The following is a 21,099-nucleotide window of genomic DNA, read 5'->3' on the forward strand; positions in this document are numbered from 1 at the left end:
CTGTCGTTTTTTCTTTTCGTCGTGTTTCAAATCAATACGATACTAAAGAAGTTATCACTTCAAAAACCAGAAAGTTTCTGGCATAAAACACCATGTAGGTATTCTAAATTACTAAAAATTAAAAATTAATAAATTCTTATATAAAATATTTTTATGGATTTTTTTTTTTTCAAAACTAAGTTATTAAGCCATAATAAATATCATTTTCTAGACTGTATTTCCATTTTATTTTCCGACTTTTTTTCCGTAGAACAGACAGCTACACAATTTTAATTTCCAATATTTTTCTATATTTGCCAAATTATTTTTTCCAAGCTTTGTACCTAAACTTGAGCGTATACAAATTTTTTCAAAAAAGTTCTGGCGTAATTTCCGGGAACCATATATCACACGATTTTACCAATTAAAATGTCGAATAAAATCGTAATACATGATAATATCAGTCAAAGCTTATTTTCTTTACCTTTAGAACTACTATCCTAGGTTTGACAAAAATTGGAGTTAGCAGGTTCTCATTCTTAACCGACGATAAGGCAAGTACCTACTGTCAATTTATGTAGGTAGGTACCTACTAATAAATCTTAAATTGCACCTAAAATGAAAAAAAAATCTTCATAGCTATAGAAAAATGTACCTACGTAAATAGTTTTTCAAAAGTTTGTTCCTCAAAACAAGTTTTTTTTAGAGTTTTTTTCAGAATTTAATATTGGCAAAACTACGAATTTTACTTTATTTGATTCGATATACCTACTCAGCTCATGAATACTCGGTATCCATATAAGAGCAAATTCGTGCGACTCATTCATGCCACAACATACATCCATAAACGCTGTGACACTCTTTTATGTGTCCCCATATGGGACTGGATCTGGAAAAGCTGGCAAGATTTGTATCTAAGACGATAAATATTACCTTGCGCTGGATGTAAACGGCCGATTTGGGTTGGCTCTTAGGCTCAGCCACTCATAGTCATTCGACCGGGCTGAGCTCTCTGGAAACTGAACTAGTTGGTATAATGGCTTTGGTGGTCCACGAACGCCAGATTTGTTCCGGGAAAACGGTGTGACACTACAAATAGGTACGCGTCTTTTAACGACCATATCTATCTCTATAGTTCCCCGGTCATTATATACAAACGTGTAGGTCAGTATTTCGTCCCGTTGTCGTTCTCGTTCCATGGCGACTGTGATCGGGACTAGGGCGATTGCAATTTATGGTGGGATTTACCTGTAGCCTTTTGTATGCGCACTCTGCCAAGCAGAAGTTATTTTATGCCTTTCCCGAGTTTTCTTCTTTATTTTGTATTTTCATCTTGTTTGTTCATGTGTGTGTCGATGTGGAGATTTTGTATGAGTAATCGCATTTTTATCTCAAACCATATGCCGGCTGGCCGACCGTTTGTTGGATGGGTATGATGCATTTGCATTCAACCGTCAAGCCAGGGGAAAATTGTAACAAGTATCAATGAATCAGCTAGAAAATAGAGGACTTCACAGTTAAATCACCATACGAATTGGTATTTTTCAGATAAGAAGCGCATGCTGTCAAGGTTACGCACATTTTCGTTTGAATTGTATGTCGGCGGTCAGTTTATTTGAAGTGAAATGAAAACATTTGGGTTTTGTTTTTCTTTTTTCTTAATTTTATGAAAAGAAAATTGAAAAATAACATTTCAGTGTTTTTGTTTTTGAAATCTGCTCAATAATGATGATGGCACTTCAAAGAAATTGCAAATTGATTGGAAATACTTTAGTAATAAAAGATATCTGTCTTAAGTCATCTTCATCTGGATAAATGATCTTGAAATGTTTAATGCATGTTAAGCTGTCAAATCGTATGAGTCAAGTATTAAAAATAAATAAAAATTTAATATTCACCCTAATACAAGTTAATAATTTGCCGAAAATATGCAAATTGCAAGTAATTTATTTCAGATTTAAATCTTTTGTCTGGAGCAGTTTGATTTATCCGTGGTTTTACACATTTTTAAAACAAGATTCGAACAAAAAGGTGGCTCCCTTATTAATTTCAGATAAAATGATAAAGGTCATGCATTATAGTACAAACATTAAAAAGTATATTCTGAGGAAAGTAATTAATTCTTAGTATCTTTAAATCATAAATATTTTTATATTAAAAGTTCAGATTTTCTTCAGGAAAAAAATGGAACGCAATAATATACAAACTCATCTGAAATTGGTGTTAAAATAGAAAATTCATCTAGAAAATTAAATGCTTTTTAATTAAAAATTAAAAGTGCTATTAAATTATTTAAATTTATTTGCTATATTCAATTATTCATGATTAATGCTTTTTTATGACATTAAAAAAATTTCTAATATAATAGTCAAATTAGGTTTCGATCTCAAGATGGTATAATAACAGGAAATTCATGAATTTTATTATTCCTTGAAATCTTAGGTTTAAAAATACACATTGGCACACTCTTCTCCCCGCTTTTTGATTTTTACTTGCGATATAGGTACTATATATCAAGTTATGCATTCGTACAAAAAAAAAAAGTTGAGATAACATTTTTCCATGACATTACGATGGTAGACAATGCCAAAAAAGTGGGTCCCGGAAGTCCGTCTGTCTGTCTGTCTGTCTGTCTGTCAGTCTGTCTGTCAGTCTGTCAGTCTGTCTGTCTGTCTGTCTGTATAAGGAGCTACAGCCTAAACGGATGGACCGATTAATGTCAAACTTGGTATGTAGCATTATTTGGCGACTCTCCAGAGGGGTTTTTGGAATTAATTTTTTTGGACCAAAAATAACGGTACTTGTCATATACCGATTTTAGTAAAATTGAAATATCTCGAAAACGGCTCCAACGATTTTGTTTAAAAAATTCAAATGTTAGTTTTAAGCTAAGGTCTATCTTTCAATGAAAAAATTTTTTTTTGAGAATCATTATTAACGGTACCTGCCATAGAACCGTTTTTTTCAAATCCGATTATCTCCGAAACCTCTTATTCGATTTCAACGAAACTTTTTGTTAAGAAGTATTTATATAATTTAAATATAAGCCAAAAATTAAATTTTGGAAAAAATAATTTTTGGATTTTTAAAAAAATTTTGAAAAATTTTTTTTGAAAAATCAAATTTTCGAAAACGGGACATTGAATTTTTTTGAAATTTTGTATTTAGATGTTGATCAGTGATTTCTACAAAATGGCATACCAGTTGTATTTTAAAACTTTCTTTCCAAAAAATTATTTATAAATAATTAGTTTTTTAAAAAACGGCTCTAACGATTTTGAAAATTTTTTTTCTAAAAATGCATCTTAATATATCAATCAAAACTGCATACTTGTTTTGGGGGGCAATTTGATTTCAGATTTTATATTATTTTTTTAAAAAACGAATTTAATTTTTTTTTTTTTATTTTTTTTTCTGTACCCATATAGTAGGTACCTACATTTTCTAAATTTCTATATCAAAAGTCTTAAAAATTTAAGCAACTTGAACTCTAAGAGCAAGTTCGTGCGACCCAGTCGTGCATTTTATTTAAGTTAAAAAATCATGATGCGATCAAAGCATCAAAATTTAAATGAAATGGCAATCTTATTAACGATAAAAATTATTATTATTTGTTATAAATAATTTTCAAGAACCTCCTTACGGCTCATTTTACCCCTTTTTGAAATAATTTTTAGTTAAAATTTTAAACATTTAGATTCATTTGCAGAAACTATAGGTACTTAAATATTTAAGCTTTTTCTTTTGCGTAAACTGTCAAGTAGGGTCAACTATAAAATTCTTTTTTTCGTTTTTTTTTTGTTCTTCTTCTTTTATGTTGTTCCTCTGAGAAAACCAATGTGACTCATTTTTTGTTCAGATTTTTAAAGAGATTTAGGTCGAAAAAGTTGGCAAAAATTATTGTTCGTTTTTAAGTTAATTATGGATAGAAATACTATATTAAAGTACAAAACTGAGACAACTCTTGTGATTCTATGAAGTATTATAAAAAACGCACATAATTAAGTAGGTATCTGTTACCTTTAACTTTAAAGTTGTTATTTGTTGTTGTATTTATTTTGTTAAGTTTAGGATTCGGAAAAAAAATCGAACCCCAGAAAATAATTTTACATAACATTACGATGATGGAGAATTCCAAAAAAGTGGGTCCGGCAATTCTGAATGTCTGTCTATCTATGTGTGTACCTCGAGCTTGATCCTAAACTAATCGAGCGATTTTCTTCAAACCTGGTAGTTGACGTTTTGAGCGATTCCCTAGAGGACGAATTGAAAATAGGACTAACGTAACCTGTCATATGACAAAAACAGAAAAGTTATTTTTTTTTTTCAAAAACGGCTCTAACGATTTTGATTAAAACGTTTGTGTGTAGTGTAACACATAAAAGATTCCTTTGGAAACAAAAAAATCTTTTTTGCACCGTTACTAACGTTACCTGCCATAGAACGGTTTGTTTTGATTTATGAATTTCTCGTAAACGACGGAACAATCAGTAGGTATATAAATAATTTTAAAATTTTTCAAAAAACATATTTTTGGATTTTTAAAAAGTATTCCAAATTTTTTCTTAAAAATGGCATACCAACTTTTTTTTGAAAAATTTTAGCATATTTTTTTAAAAAATGGCTTTAACGATTTTCAAATTTTTTATTCTTAAAATTCCTCTTTGTGCAAGAAATCAAATGGCATACTTGGTTTTATAAAAAAGATCATTTAAAACGGTGTTTAATTTTATAAATACAAAAACTTATTACCTATTAAATACAAAAATTTTAGGAAATTCCTAAAATAGTTAAAATTTTAAATAATTTTGTGCTGTAAAAAGCTTAAAGATAAGAGTAACTTTTACCATTAGAGCAAGTATTTGCGACCCCATTCGTGCATTTTTTTTTAAAAAAGGTTTTTCTTGAAAATAAAGTTTTATCACTACCTAAAGGGTTTTTGACCTTATTCAACAGTTTGGTCATAACGAAATCTTCTTAATGTAAAAATACAGTGGTCAACAAAATTAAACTTTTTTTTTGTCCCAAGATTTTAATTTATAGGTTTTTAATTCGAATCCAAAGTTAGACTTACTTTTCTCAAAAATTACTTTGAAAAGAAAAATTTGTGTGTGTAAGGTCGATTTCATGGACAAATTTTATGTAGAAGCTATAAATTTAAAACTTTTTTCAACAAAAATTTCAAAAAAACACATTTCCTATTTATTATCCCACTTTTATTTTTGAAAATCAATTTCTGACATTTTAAATATTTTTGAAATTTTATTTTTAGGCGTTGATTTATTATATATTTATAGCTTGGAGTTACTAAATTAATGTAACGTGAGTCACCTAATTATTTTCAAATTTTTCCCCGAAAGTTTGGTTTTGTCAGTAATAATTTTTAAAGCTTGTATTTTTGTATGCATGGAATATTCAATAAAAACAAACTATCTTCGTACTATCGAACTCTTAAAACTCTTGTCCGATTAATGTTATCCATCATTCATGGGCAGTATTTTCGTATCAATTTATTATGAAATTGACGAAAAAAAAAATCAATTTATGTAAACGCAATTTTTCTGAATGTAACATGAGTTACCATGGAATTGCCCTGCGGTTTATTTTACAATGAAAAATTAGGTCTTATTAAATTAATTTATATAATAAATTTATAACAACTTCTTACACTCCAAAGAATTTTTAACATAGGATCAAGAGGTTCACATTCGTGTTTTTAACTTATTTACATTTTACTCAATCCTCATTGATAACACCTTGCGCTTGCAGCACTTGGTGTCCACTTACACTTCTGCAAATCTTCCCGTCATTAACTTACTTAACCTTTGTTACTTCAACTGTTTAACACCGATCAAGTGTTTTTCCCAAATAAGATCCATTTAAGGTCTACTTTCTCCACTTCCACATTGATTTCGATCTCCTAGTAAGTTTTTGTATACATTTTTTTCGTCGCTGGCCCTTAGACTATATGTAAGGTTTTTTTTCAACCAACCAACATATTCTGTTTTGTATAGTTTGCAGCATAATTATCTAACAGACTGCTAACACAGACTATAGACCAACAATGTTTATAAACATTTATGTTTTTTCAACATATCCAACAAATCAAAAGTCTCCACTGATTCACTCTTCTCAGTATTTCTCACCTCACCTGCCTCAAATTTTATTTAAGAGCAAACACTTGTCTGCAAAAACAGCAAACAAATCAGACCCAAACTCACCACACACACTCATTGAATTTAGCCAAGACACTTTTTCGTAGCGCTGCACAGCATCTTTGCATCGAATAAAAATATTTCGACCAACTAAACACAAAAACCACCACCTCAACCACCACTATGAGTGCTATGACTGTCGCACTCTACAGAGCAGCAGGCAGCAAGCAAGCAGCAGCAGCAGCATCCATCCATAAAACCCATGGACCATTGTGTGTCTGCTTTCGATTTTTAGCGCAACACAATTCGACCAAAAACGTATCTACGGGATTCTATACGCTACGTGCAATTACGGAACAGACATCAAGACAACGACGAACGTACGGTGAATGAATGCGAACGAGTCTTAACAGCATCAGTTGACTGTGAACAGCCGGCTAGCTCTGTCGTGTGTTATCGTGAGTGTCGCTTGATACAATATTATATCTCTCGAAACTCTATTGAATCTTGTAGATGTTTCGTACGTAATTTTTATTCAAAGAATCGAAGAATCCCCTTCGGCAGGTAGGACGAGTATCTCAATTTTTTTTATTGTTGTTGTACTGCTTCGATATTATACTACAAGATAATATCGGTAGCGGATAGTTTTGTCAGACTCGTTGACGCCTCGCCCGTCACTCATATATTTATTAGAATATTATATTTTTAATCCTCGGGCGTGATGATCAGAAAAACGGATTCGCAGGTAACAGATTCCTTCCTCTTTAGCACGTTGCGTCGCCGATCTTTGTCGTGCGAGGAAGCTTAGTTAACAAATATTTTTTGTGTGTGCATCCAAGTGTGGAACAGCTCTCAGCTATCCACGCAGTAATTCAAGTGGAAATATGAATTAAACGCCCAATCTTAATATACAAGAAGTACATCGTGTCAATTATATTTTAACTTGTGATATTTGTTTGTTGTTGTTGTTGATCAAGAAAAGTGGGTTAGGGTGTCTCTTCTTTGATATTTGAACCAAGAAATCAATATTTCTTACATACCTACCAAATTTGTGTCTCATATTTATACCAACCTTATACCTTTTAGTATGAAATTAGTCTTTTTTGCTTGTCTGCTGATCATCCAGCTGGTGATCAGGGGTGGTGCAATACCCTCAGATGCGTATTTGAAGATGTTTGCTTCGCAAACATCAGTTGACCCTTGCTATGACGAAGACAAGGCTAGCAAGTGTATCCCGGATTTTGTAAATGCCGCTTATGGCAACCCTGTGGTCGCCTCAAGCACCTGTGGCCTAAACGGTCCAGATCGCTATTGTGACGTAGCACAGAACAACGAAGAAACCCAATGTCATATTTGTGATGATTCGAATTCAAAACGACGTTTTCCCGCCTCCGCTATGACCGATCTTAATAATCCGAGCAATGTCACCTGCTGGCGATCGGAGACCGTTATGCCAGCTACTAATATCAATTCGCCGCCAGATAATGTTACCCTCACTTTATCGCTGCATAAAAAGTATGAGCTGACTTATGTTAGCTTACAATTCTGTCCAAAAGCTCCAAAGCCTGACTCGATCGCGATCTACAAAAGTTCAGACTATGGCAAGACCTGGCAACCCTTTCAATTTTACAGCTCACAGTGCCGCAGGGTCTATGGACGACCAAATCGTGCAACTATCAATAAGTCTAATGAACAGGAAGCCAGGTGCACTGACGCCCACCGTCACATGGGCGAAGGAACGTCCACTCAAGGCACTCGGATAGCCTTTAGCACCTTGGAAGGACGCCCCTCTGCCAGAGATTTTGACTCATCAACTGTTTTACAAGACTGGGTTACTGCCACCGATATTCGGGTGATCTTCCACCGATTGCAAATGCCTGCGGAACTTTTCCAGCAGGGACAGGCGAATCAGGAAAGCAACGGGATGACAGCTCCTGTGTCCAGAACTAAATACACTGACGACTCGCTCGGTTCGAATGCCATCGATCCTCCCGTAATTACCGTGTCAACATCGATGGCTATCACATCGATGGTCGGACAGCATTATGCGGTATCGGACTTCTCGGTTGGTGGACGATGCAAATGCAATGGACACGCTTCTAAATGCATTACAGATCGTGACGGATTACTGGCTTGTGATTGCAGGCATAATACAGCCGGCAGGGATTGCGAACGCTGCAAGCCGTTCCATTTTGATAGGCCATGGGGCAGGGCAACTTCACGGGATGCCAATGAATGTAAAGGTAAGTTGTTTGTATGACAAGTTTACTTGTTGTTTTTTATTTTTTGTTTTGTTTCCGTTTTTTGTTGTTTATATATTTTTTCTTGTCGTTCTTTGAATGGGGAATTGAGTTCAATCGACCAATCGACCATAGCTGTCAGATTTGTGCTGCTGTTTGTGTACTTATTTGCCATCGAGTTGCCAGGGTAGGTAGGTAACACGAACAATTAATAAATTAATAACCATATGGATGGTTGGGAAAAAAGGGGGTGGAAATTCCTTTCGTCGTCATTGTCGCCTTTTTGTGTGTATGTACGTCAGAATGAGCGTACTTTCTACATATTTCGAATAAATCTGTTCCGGAGCTCACGCTTCTATAACCATGGTATGTTGGATAGATGGATGGATTTACCCTTAATGAAGGGATGTGTTTTCGGTTTCAGGGCTTTCCCGTTGTAGATGTGTACATTATTTTGTGCAAGGAAAGATATGTATGTAGACAAGAATATTGTGTGTGTTCGACATATGAAGGCAATAAAATAACGCTCCCTCAATCACACCCAATCGGTCTGCGATTATACGCTGAATGCCTACTTAATGATTTTATTACGCTTCACTCGACTCAATTGCAATGAATTGGACTCTCTCTTGGTTCTGTGTCCTTGCCATGCACATGTGATTGTCGTCATTTTTTTTTTCCCTATATTGTTGGTAGGTAGGTATAATATAGCCGGGACGGGAATTTCTGACGTTTTTTTTCCTTTTTTCTGTTTTTCTCGTTTTTTGTTTTGTTTTTTTTTTTTTTTTTTTTCTCTTTACAAATTTGTAGGGGAAACACTCAGATTTTATTCGGGAACATCTTTGAAATGTTTTATTGTTTTGTAGAGTCCGGAAACTGAGGGATGTTCTTTTGCTTGTTGATCATCATTGGGTCGTGTGTTGTTATTATAATGGAGATTAATTTTTATGATATTGAAGTTTTTTTGAGGATATCATTTTTGATTGTTCTATGTTTTTACTTGCGATGTCCCTACAAAAGGTACTGAAGAGATTTAGAGCTCGAGAAAACGGGGATCCTTCAAGGATGCCTATCTGTCTGCTTTAGGTACATGGTGTTGTGTTAAGGTTTTAGGTGCTTCCAGATTCGAAATTAATAAAATGAATGACTGGGTCGAACGTCCTTTCCATTATAGAAAAAAGTTCATAACAGAATATTTTTAATTTAAATCTATAAGAAAAATAATAAAAACATTAAAAATAATTTAAAACTTAAAAAAAAAACATAGAAAAACATAGATTTTTTTACCTCGAAACAAAACACTGTAACACAGAATTTTTTTGAAAAAAGCAAAAAACCGTTAAAATTTGTATTTACAAAATGGTTATTTTTTATAAAAATAACAAATAAAAAAAAAAAATTGAAAAAAATCAGAGGTCCGTTTTCAAAAAAAATAAAAAATATTTAAAAAAATGAATTTTTTTTAAATCCAATATTTTTCTTTTTTTTTTGATAATTTTTCTTAGTTTTAACACTAAGGTTACTAAAAATTCGCTTACGAGACAATTTGTGGACCTTGCATAGAAAGGAATGCAGCTCCATTTTTTTAAATTTAGGCAGATCCAAATTTTTAAAAATTGGAGTTTTTACAAGTAGGTATTTTGCATTAAGCCTAAAACTTGATTTAAAAAAATTGCATATTTTCACTTTTTGTTTTAATCAAGTTTTAGGTTAAATAAAAAAAATATCTATTTTGTGGATCTTCCTAAATATAAAAAAAGGAGATGCATCCCTTTTGATGCATGGTCCTCAATTTCTGTAAGCTTTTAAAATTTATACAAAATTATTGGTTTATTCCGTTTGAAAAGTTTGTTTAAAAAACACAATCCCCACTATTTATATAAAGGTAGAAATATTATTGTTCATGTAGAACGGAAATAAACTTACACAGAGGGAAAAAATAAATTGAAGTTGAAACGTCTTTGTTTCAAAGATGAACTACTTTGATTTATGTGACTTTAAGATACGAAATTATCAAAAATCAACCTTTTTTCCACGTTGATTTTAAAATGTTCATCTTCAAAGCAAAATCATTCCGAATGATAGTTAAATCAATGTGGTTTTCATTGATTTAGGTGTAGATGTTCTACTTCTTAACAAAAAACGTTTATTTCAAAAAAATCATTAGTATACCTACGTCCCATAGAACCATTTTGTTTCATATGTCCAAGAACGTCTCTGTTGGCTAACCTAATGGTTTTCAAATTTCAATTTTATTAAAATCGAGTCAGTGCGTAGTTTTGCCCTTCAAAGGTGAAATCTTTCAAATTTTTGTACATGTTGCTTTGTTATGAAAGCTGAACCTTTCCACACCTAGGAGGGCTCGGTTCGATATACCATTTTGACTCAAAGATGAAAGAAAAATACTTATCGTCTTCGGCTCAAAATGCAAACCTGATAAATGCCACCTGATAACTCCTTTCAAAAATTGGTTAATAATACAAAATACTTTCAAATCTTATTAATACTTTGAAATTGTACCTATTAATATGGAGAATAACAGCCTGTTTTCACTGCAGCATGAATGATATAATTTCACAAATAATCTTTAAGTTAAGGACCCCGTCATAGGTAATGTCATAAGATTTATTTTGCGCATTGCATATAGCCCCTTCGAAACAAACATAAATGAGGTTACAATATCGAAAAAATATTGTGTTTATCATGACTTTCTATTGATTAATGGTATACACATAAGAGAATACCCCGATTTTGGAAGCAACATTTTTACTGTTTTATCACAAACTATTAATCTTAATAAGCACAATATAAACCGTATTATTCATATCATAGTGTTAGGCGTAAAAAATTTAACAATTTATTTTTTGACACAAGTTGCTGAAGGCCATCTAGAGAAAATTGATTATGGCAAAATATATGACAATTTAGAAATTATTAGTTCTAGATTCAGATTATTCAATTTAGGGGTCTTTGTTTTCGAAATGAGGGTGGGTGCGAATCTTTATGGCCGATATCTCAGTAACAAAATCATGACAATTATTGTAAAATTTTGTAAAATCTTTCGAAGGGTGAAATTGCTGCCATTACCGTCAAGTAGAAATGCAACACACATTACATTTTTACTTGCGATATAGGTACTATAGGGCAAGTTTAGGATTCGTAAAAGAAATCGAACTCGAGATAACAATTTTACATGACATTACAATGATGGAGAATGCCAAAAAAGTGGGTCCGGCAATTCTGTATGTCTGTCTGTCTGTCTGTCTGTCTGTCTGTCTGTCTGTCTGTCTGTCTGTCTGTCTGTCTGTCTGTCTGTCTGTCTGTCTGTCTGTCTGTCTGTCTGTCTGTCTGTCTGTCTGTCTGTCTGTCTGTCTGTCTGTCTGTCTGTCTGTCTGTCTGTCTGTCTGTCTGTCTGTCTGTCTGTCTGTCTGTCTGTCTGTCTGTCTGTCTGTCTGTCTGTCTGTCTGTCTGTCTGTCTGTCTGTCTGTCTGTCCGTCTGTCTCTATCTGGAGCTGCAGCCTAAACGAGTGAAGTGATTTTCTTCAAACTTGGTAGTTAGCAGTTTTTGGTGATTCCCTAGAGGGGAAATTGAAATTTTTTTTTTATGACCAAAACTAACGGTACCTGCCATATAACGGAAATAGAAAAGTTAATTTTTTTCAAAAACGGCTCTAACGATTTTGATTAAAATTTTTGTGTATAATACTACACATAAGGGCCAACTTTTTAAATAAAAAAAATATTTTTTGTACCGTTATTAACGGTACCTGTCATAGAACGGTTTTTTTCGTTTCTGAATATCTCGTACAAAATTAACCCGATTTAAATGAAAATTTTTATACAAAAGTGTGTAAGTAAAGATAATATTAAAATTTTAGAAAATTTTCAAAAAACGCATTTTTGGTTTTTTAAAAAATATTTCAAAATTTTTTTTTGAAAAATCAATTTTTTGAAAACGGATCAATGATAAATTTTGAAATTTAGTTTTTATGTGTAAATTAATTATTTCTTCAAAATGGCATACCAACTTTTTTTTTGAAAAATGTTAAAAAAATTTTATATATAAAAAATTATTTTTTTAAAAAACGGCTCCTACAATTTTCAAAATTTTTTTTCTAAAAATACCTTTTTATACGAGAAATAAAATGGCATATTTGTTTTTTTTTTTAAGATATTTTAAAACGGAGTTTTATTAATTATAAAAACAGATTTAATTATTTTATACTACTTATGAAATTTCTTCAAAATATCGAATTTTAAATTTCTTGAATAAAAAGCTTTAACATTATAGTTACTTTAAGCATAAGAGCAAGTACGTGCGACCCCAGTCGTGCAATTTATTAATATAAATTTAGGAGTTCCAGTTTTTTTTAATAGGCTTCACAATGAGCACAAAACAGCATTATTACTTTTTTCAAAAAAGTACTAGGTAATCCCCATTCCCTTTCGATTTATTTACGGATAAAATATTAATACTATTCAATATAAAGTGATTAACTAATTACTTTCGAAAAACTCTAGGTACATGATTTTGTGAAGGAAGACGTCAATCCTTTTTTATTTAAAAACAGGTAAAATTGTTCCATGTTAGTAAATTGAATCACTGTCTACCTTAAAGTTTTGTCAAAACTCAAAAGAAGTATCAGTCCTATATAACAGTAAATTTCATTTGCAGTAAAAAACAAAACAGCATTCAAACTTCAACAATAATTGTCTTTCGTTTGTTTTGAAGTTTAACTGAAATATATTCTACAAAACAGATACATAGTCATATTGTATATTTTTTTACATTGCAGCATTACATTTGAATAAAACTTTCCAAAGAAAAAGTTTATAAAACCCATGTATACCCATACCATGAGCTAAATACAAAATATACTGAATAAGTTTGATCCGAAAAAGAGTCCGATTTGCACTCAAAGTATATTCTTTTTATATGCAATATATTTTATGCAGTGGATTTAAACTTCATTTAAGGGATATAACATAAAAAAAAGAGAAAATAAATCCGAACTTGGATCTAGCTTTGTAACAGAGGAGATATTTTAGTATAATATTTTAAATGTAATCCCAAAAAGTTTTTTTTTTTTGCTTTTTCTCTTTACAAACATGTTAAAATTAAAAGAGTTGGTTGTTTTGTCTTCTATTTACTTAAAGTTGTAAACCTTTTTATTTAAAATATAAAGGAGATCAAAGGTTTACGTAAATGATGGTTATACGCATAAAGTTTATTTTGACATTTTTCTATGATGAGTTTTTATTTAAACTAGATTATTTTGATTCGAATAAAGTTTGTTCACAAAAGTGTGGATACAATGACGGAGTTATTTTGTCTATAATCAAAAGTTTTCCATTTTCCAGAACAATAGAACAACCTACATATTAGTTTAGGTATGAATGAATTCATAGGTAAAAGCACATTATTTTTCAATTGGTATTTGATAATAGTTTGTAAATTTTATAAGTAATTGTGTGTAAATTTTATAAGTAATTGTGTGTTTAAATATTTAAATTAATTGGTGTTAGTAATCAGCCTATTAAGGATAATATCGACACCTTAAACGCTACATTCGTATCAGCTAATAATGTGATTAAATCAGCATGTAACTTCCCTCCAAGTTAAAAGAGCGCGATGAAAAGAATTATAAGTTGGTTTATTTTATCTTTAATTTTTAAGCACTTTAAGTTGTTTTGATCTGTTACAATACCTATCAATTTAAAGTTTTTTATCCAATAACTAGAAAATGCTTTAAACGATTAGTAAACAAATCGAATTTGATGTAATAATTAGGTGCTAAATAAGTGTTTTATGAACTTGCCCAATTTTCTCGAAATACATGGCCTCTTTTCCAATAAAGAAACATCCATTTTCACACATGTTTAAGGGCAAAAAATTTTTTAGAAATCTCTGGAAATCTATAGAAACTTAATTCAGATACATGAAGTGAGTAATTAAAGACGATTCATAAATTATCTATTAATTCGTATTGAATTATATTTGGAATTTCTGTACGAGTTTTATAATTAGGTATATAATAAAACACTTCTTATCCTCGTACAATAGTTGTATTTATTTACAAACGTTTTCGAAAAGTTAACTTTTCATCTTCAGGTGATGCTATCACCTGAAGATGAAAAGTTAACTTTTCGAAAACGTTTGTAAATAAATACAACTATTGTACGAGGATAAGAAGTGTTTTATTATATACCTAACGATTCATAAAGTCAAAAAATATTTTTCAACAAATTATTTTTTTCAATTTCATTTTCAATTTAGTAAGATGTGATCTTTTCGAAATTGGTTTATCTAAAACTTAAACGATATTTATCAATAAAATGTTCAAATAAACTCAAAAGAATTGGATTTTGCTCATAAAAAAGTTCAAAGAAGTAAGTCATTTAGACCTGCAGAAATATGGTGTTTTATTTCATCTCAAAAGTTCAAACGCTCACAACAGAAAAACTGTTCGATGAATAAATCTGTAATTTTGCAAATTAATTTTAAGTATTTTAGACTTCAATAATTAAGCCTCAGTTTAATCTTATCACCCATAGAAATAAAATAGAGGTACATTTTCTAAAAAAACCGTAAAAATGCCTATTTTGATAGCTTTTCTAAATTAATCTCAAAAATTAGAAAACATTTTGTTTAACAAAGCAAACTTAATTCCTTTGTAGAGAATTGAATGAATGTGTCCTTGAATATTCTGTACAGTGATCCCTTGTTGAGATATTGAAAGTCAAAGTCAAAAGTATGATTTTTGGTTTGATGACTGATATTGCATTCTAAAAACAAACTTAGAAGTTTGAAACAAAATTAATCTTAAAGATAAATAAATAGCCTTTCTAAAAATAATAATCATTGTATCAGAAAAAATGCTCCCACTTTTTTAAGAGACAAGTAAAAACATAACAAAAAAATTGGAAAATTTTTGTTTTTGAACAATTCCAACGATTTAGCTATTTTACAATGAGAAAGAAAATATTTTTACATTTAATCCTGAAACTAGAAGAATAGAGCTTTTACATGCTTTTTATTTTGTCATGATGCGATCATTTTTTACTGAGATACAGCCTATCGAAAATCACTAAAAAAATCACGATTTTTTTTGTTCCCTTAATTTTTTGGGCTAGTGTATTTTTGTTTTGTACAACTTAAATCTTGTTGGAAACAATAAACAAAATTAAAACAAAATGCTTATAAAACTGGATAACAACTTCTTAAATGGTTTTGATAAGAAAAATACAATTTGGTAATTTCTGATAAAAAAATTAATTCTGAAAACATATGCATTTTATATCGTCAGAAGGAATTTTTTTAAAAGTATTATACCTCAAAAATATTCATTTGTGACCTGCATGAAAAATAATCATTAGTTTTGTGTCAGAATTTTCGTTTATTTTTTTTTCAATCTGAAATCTTTTCCCGCTTTGAATTTTGTTTTCATTAGCTATTTGGATAAATGTATCCACTTGTTAAACGTTATCGCACTTTTATTATTTTTAAATGTATTTCGAATAAATACAATTGATTGAGCGAAACCAAACAAATAAATCTAAGCAATCAAATTTCTTAAAATGAGAATATTATCGGCACTACACACAAAATTCTACAATGATTACTGAAACTGTATTAAAGAGCCTCCCTTAAAAATGAACAGAATGGTCGCTTTGCTTCAAAGTCAGAAACCCATGGTTTTCCTCTGTGGCGGTGACTGTGGGTTACCCTATATTTCGAGTTTAAAAAAATTAGATAAAATAAAATTTATATTGTTTTCTCAAAAACAATTTTATTGTTGCAAAGTTCACAAAGCAGTTTTGTTTTGAAAAAATAAACATTTTTTTATTTTCTGTTTTTTTTTATGAAACTTTGGTTTTTAGTAAGCATTAACAAATATCTAAAAACTTAATTTTCAAAAAGGTATTTTCTCTGGAAAATTCAGAAGAAAATATTTTGATTCGCTTCATAAATATTTGCTAGAAGACATCTGTAGTGCTGAGAAATAGGTGTAAACTAGACAATATATCAAAAATCTTATGAAGATTTATTGGCAGAATTCTAAATTAAATTAGCTTAACCCTATCTAAATTCTTTCAAAAACCACCCAATATATTCACCATTAATCATTTTGCTTACAACACACATATGAATACAACAAATAATTAAATCATCCCAGCTTCCGCCTATAAAATGGATTTCTTTTTTTCTTTCTTCCCCACATGTAGACAGTGAATAACCCCTTGAAAAAAAGAGAAGCGTGTCAAACTGTCTTATGATATTTATTTTCGTCCATCCATAAATAGTCCAATTAAATGAAATACAAATCACCAGTTTTAATGGAATTTTAAAATGCCACTAAGAGCCTATTGTGACATTAGCAATTGGACATATTCGACACTAAATACCAGCCCAATCTCATTCTTTTTAAAAATCCATTATTCGTGTCACCCCTGCCGACATACTCATTTGTTTCTTTCTCTTTTTTTTATAATTAAAAGTCTTTAATTCACAGCAAATATCAACAAAATTTATGTGTGTGATTTAAATAGATAAGAGATATTTGCGATTAATCATTTAATTTAATTTGAAACCAAACAGAAAGGCCAAAAGTATTTAGGTAGAACTAAGAATCATCGAAAAAATACTATTTTAACAGAAAAAAAAAACAATACACAATGTTACCTAGAAATGCATCTGGTCTCGCTATGTCTGTGCGAAAAAGGCCATTTTCCACAAATCGTAAATTTTAAACCAAAAAAAAAAATAAATAAATAAATAAGAAAATACAACATTTCAACGTTCGTAAATAAACAAAGCGCCAACAACTATACAATTCGAGATACAATATACGATCGTGAATTTGTTTTCTTAAGCACGAACCGGGCAAACGCATGGATGGCTCCTGGTCGAATTTATACTTGAGGCAGATGAATTATGAGAGCAGGCATTTAAATTGGGTGTTCGACGGTCTTTGGTGTTTTTGTTTTGCTTGGTGGAACTGAAAATGTGCCAGAGCCAGCAGCAAAGATTTCAAGTTTGTAGATCGTGCCAAAAAACTAATAAAATTGAACTTTTTTTTTTATAATTTACTAATAGAATTAAGAATGTTTAATTAAATATGAACAAGAACATGGAGGAAGAAGTTTTATAATTTCATAAACAAGTACGTAAATACTTTGAAAAAATTTGTCGCTCTGAATTTAATTTTAATGAAAACATAAGCCTTATGTATGACACTTGGTTGCCAGACATTATTAGAATTGTAACCAAATTCACTATAATATTTAATTTTATTTATATAATTATTATGTAGGTTAGACTGGGCCAAAAAAATAAAATATTTTTTTTTTGAAAGTTACTTCGAAAATCTTGTTCAGGATGATGAAAAAAAAATTTGGTGAAAATTTGAGCCGTTAAAAAAAATTTTAAGAGGTCTATCATCGGTGTTTTTTATTTTTATACATGATATGATGTTTTACAACAGAACTGCTAGACGATCAAAGTAAAAAAAATTTCTGTTCATTTTTTCTTATATAAAATTAAATTTCCTACAAAAAAGATCTAATTGAAAATTTTCGTCAGACGAGCCGTATTCGAGTAATTAAGCTTTTTAAATCGTAGTGTTTTTTCAATTTGCCTGTTTCACTTTGGAATTTTGTGATGAGCAAATAAGTGAATAGAAAAATAAAACCTCGACAGATTCTTATAGGAAATTTAATTCATTACAAAAAAGGTCTTCTAGTAATTTTCCCTAAATTGAGTTTTGAAGATGTTATTCACGATTTAAATCGAGAAAAAAATTAAAAAATCAATTTTCAATTTCAAAATTTTCTAATTCACTGAAAATTCAATATTTTCAAATTAGCAAGATGTTTTCTTGTAGGGAATTAAACGTTCTATAAAAAGTTCCTTCGCAGCAAATTAATTGCTTTAACCGTTTAGAAGATAATCGTATTCAAATCGCAAATGCATACTTGTCATAAGAAAATTATTGAAATCAGTGGGCATTGGTTTTGATACGAATATCTTCTTAACGGTTAAAGCAATTAATTTGCTGCCAAGGAACTTTTTATAGAACGTTTAATTCCCTACAAGAAAACATCTTGCTAATTTGAAAATATTGAATTTTCAGTGAATTAGAAAATTTTGAAATTGAAAATTGATTTTTTAATTTTTTTCTCGATTTAAATCGTGAATAACTTCTTCAAAACTCAATTTAGGGAAAATTACTAGAAGACCTTTTTTGTAGAGAATTAAATTTCCTATAAGAATCTGTCGAGGTTTTATTTTTCTATTCACTTATTTGCTCATCACAAAATTCCAAAGTGAAACAGGCAAATTGAAAAAACACTTCGATTTAAAAGAGCTTAATTACTCGAATACGGCTCGTCTGACGAAAATTTTCAATTAGATCTTTTTTGTAGGAAATTTAATTTTATATAAGAAAAAATGAACAGAAATTTTTTTTACTTTGATCGTCTAGCAGTTCTGTTGTCAAACATCATATCATGTATAAAAATAAAAAACACCGATGATAGACCTCTTAAAATTTTTTTTAACGGCTCAAATTTTCACCAAATTTTTTTTTTTCATCATCCTGAACAAGATTTTCGAAGTAACTTTAAAAAAAAAAAATATTTTATTTTTTTGGCCCAGTCTAATGTAGGTACATATTATGTACAATGTTTATAGGGACACGTATTAATGCAAATTTAATTTTTTAATTGCTGAATTAAAAAAACACGTAAACATTATGAGGAAATGAATTTTAATTATTTTGATCTAGATAAGAATTATTTTAGTATAAAAATGATAAATATTTATAACATATTAACGCAATTATTAGCTAATTTGATTAGTAAAACAACGGGAAACAACAAAGGCATCTTATTGTGAGCCTCCTCTCTTTGTTCCCTATTTATTTTTTTAAGCAATTTGATATTACCTATAGATTTATTTCAAAATAATAAATAATTACCTAATTTTCTATACCGATAAAATGTTTTTAATTTTTTTAAATTAAGTATAGGTGCAGGTTAATTTCTTTTATAGGGATGCATTTTTAGAAAAAAAAATTCAAAATCGTTAGAGCCATTTTTTAAAAAATTAATTTTTTATAAATATGTAATTTTTTGAAAGAAAGTTTTTAAATGAAGTTGGTATGCATTTTTTGACAATAATTAATCAACCCCTAAAACACCTAAAAGTTCAAAAAAGATCAAGCCCCCTTTTCAAAAATTCGATTTTTCAAAAAAAATTCAATTTTTTCAATCAAAAAACTAAGAAAAAAGTAAACAGTTTAATTTCTTTTAAGTGATGTATTTTTAGAAAAAAAAAATGTTCAAAATCGTTAGAGCTGTTTTTTATAAATAATTATTTGTTAAAAAAGTTTTTAAATAAAGGTGGTATGCCATTTTTTGACAATTATAAATCAAGACCTAAAAACACCTAAAAGTTCAAAAAAGACTAATGTCGCCTTTTCGAAAATTCGAATTTTCAAAAAAAATTTTCAATTTTTTTAATTAAAAAAAAAAATTTTTATATAAAAACCTAAAAGTGCTTTTGTGTAAGAATTTTTTCTGAAATTAAGCCAATCGTTTGAGAGAGAATCAGGTTAAAAAATTACGTTTCTACGGGAGGTGCCTACCGTTAAAAAAAAAAATTGAAAAAAAAAATTTATAAATGGATAAACCTTGTCTTACAACTAATATTTGAATTTTTGATCAAAATCGTAGGAGCCGTTTTTGAGAAAATTAATTAATTCCAAATTTGGTATTATTGGTCCTAAAAAATTAATTCCAAAAACTCCTCTGTACAAGACCCAAAAACTGCTACATATGTACAAAGTTTGAAATTGATCTGCCGAATCATTTAGGCTGTAGCTCTTTATACTGACCGAAAGACATCTTGACGCCTGACAGACAGGCAAGAGGCAGACTGACTTTCGAGACCCACTTTTTTCGCATTAGCATCATAATGTCATGTTTGATTGTTACCTTAACTTTTTTTACGAATGCATAACTTGATCGCAAATAATAAATGTAAGTGAAAATTTTTTTGAGTTTCAAAACTTCAATGAAGCATTTTTATATTGAACTCTGCTTAAAAATGGTAAATGAAAACCTTACTTTCATTTGAAAAAATGTAGGTGTTTCCTTATTTTTTTAATAATTTTTATTTTCCTAAATTAAATCCTAAATAAAAATAGAAAAGATATGTAACATTTTTACTTGCGATATAGGTACTATAGGGCAAGTTTAGGATTCGTAAAAAAAAATCGAACTCGAGATAACAATTTTACATGACATTAGGATGATGGAGAATGCCAAAAAAGTGGGTCCGGCAATTCTGTCTGTCTGTCTGTCTGTCTGTCTGTGTGTCTGTCTCTATCTGGAGATGCAGCCTAAACGAGTGAAGTGATTTTCTTCAAACTTGGTAGTTAGCAGTTTTTGGTGATTCCCTAGAGGGGAAATTGAAATTTTTTTTTTATGACCAAAACTAACGGTACCTGCCATATAACGGAAATAGAAAAGTTATTTTTTTTCAAAAACGGCTCTAACGATTTTGATTAAAATTTTTGTGTGTAGTACTACACATAAGGGCCAACTTTTTAAGTAAAAAAAATATTTTTTGTACCGTTATTAATTAATTATATTTTTCGTTTCTGAATATCTCGTACAACATTAACCCGATTTAAATGAAAATTTTTATACAAAATTGTGTA

General features: G+C 30.1%; 1 protein-coding gene across 2 annotated transcripts in view; it reads left to right on the forward strand.

Annotated features, from left to right (window-relative positions):
• Positions 1–6,152: 6,152 nt before the first annotated feature.
• LOC129908868 (netrin-A-like) overlaps positions 6,153–21,099 on the forward strand; it is a 111,094-nt gene continuing 96,147 nt past the window's right edge. Inside the window, exon 1 of one of the 2 annotated variants that reach the window (XM_055985680.1) lies at positions 6,153–8,377. In XM_055985680.1, coding sequence (XP_055841655.1) covers positions 7,222–8,377 — 1,156 coding nt within the window. In that variant the 5' untranslated portion in view covers positions 6,153–7,221. The remainder of the gene's footprint in view (positions 8,378–21,099) is intronic. The other variant, XM_055985679.1, reaches the window with a different exon arrangement.

This window comes from Episyrphus balteatus, chromosome 2 (genome assembly GCF_945859705.1).
Source record: "Episyrphus balteatus chromosome 2, idEpiBalt1.1, whole genome shotgun sequence".
In the NCBI taxonomy this organism is placed as follows: Eukaryota; Metazoa; Arthropoda; class Insecta; order Diptera; family Syrphidae; genus Episyrphus; species Episyrphus balteatus.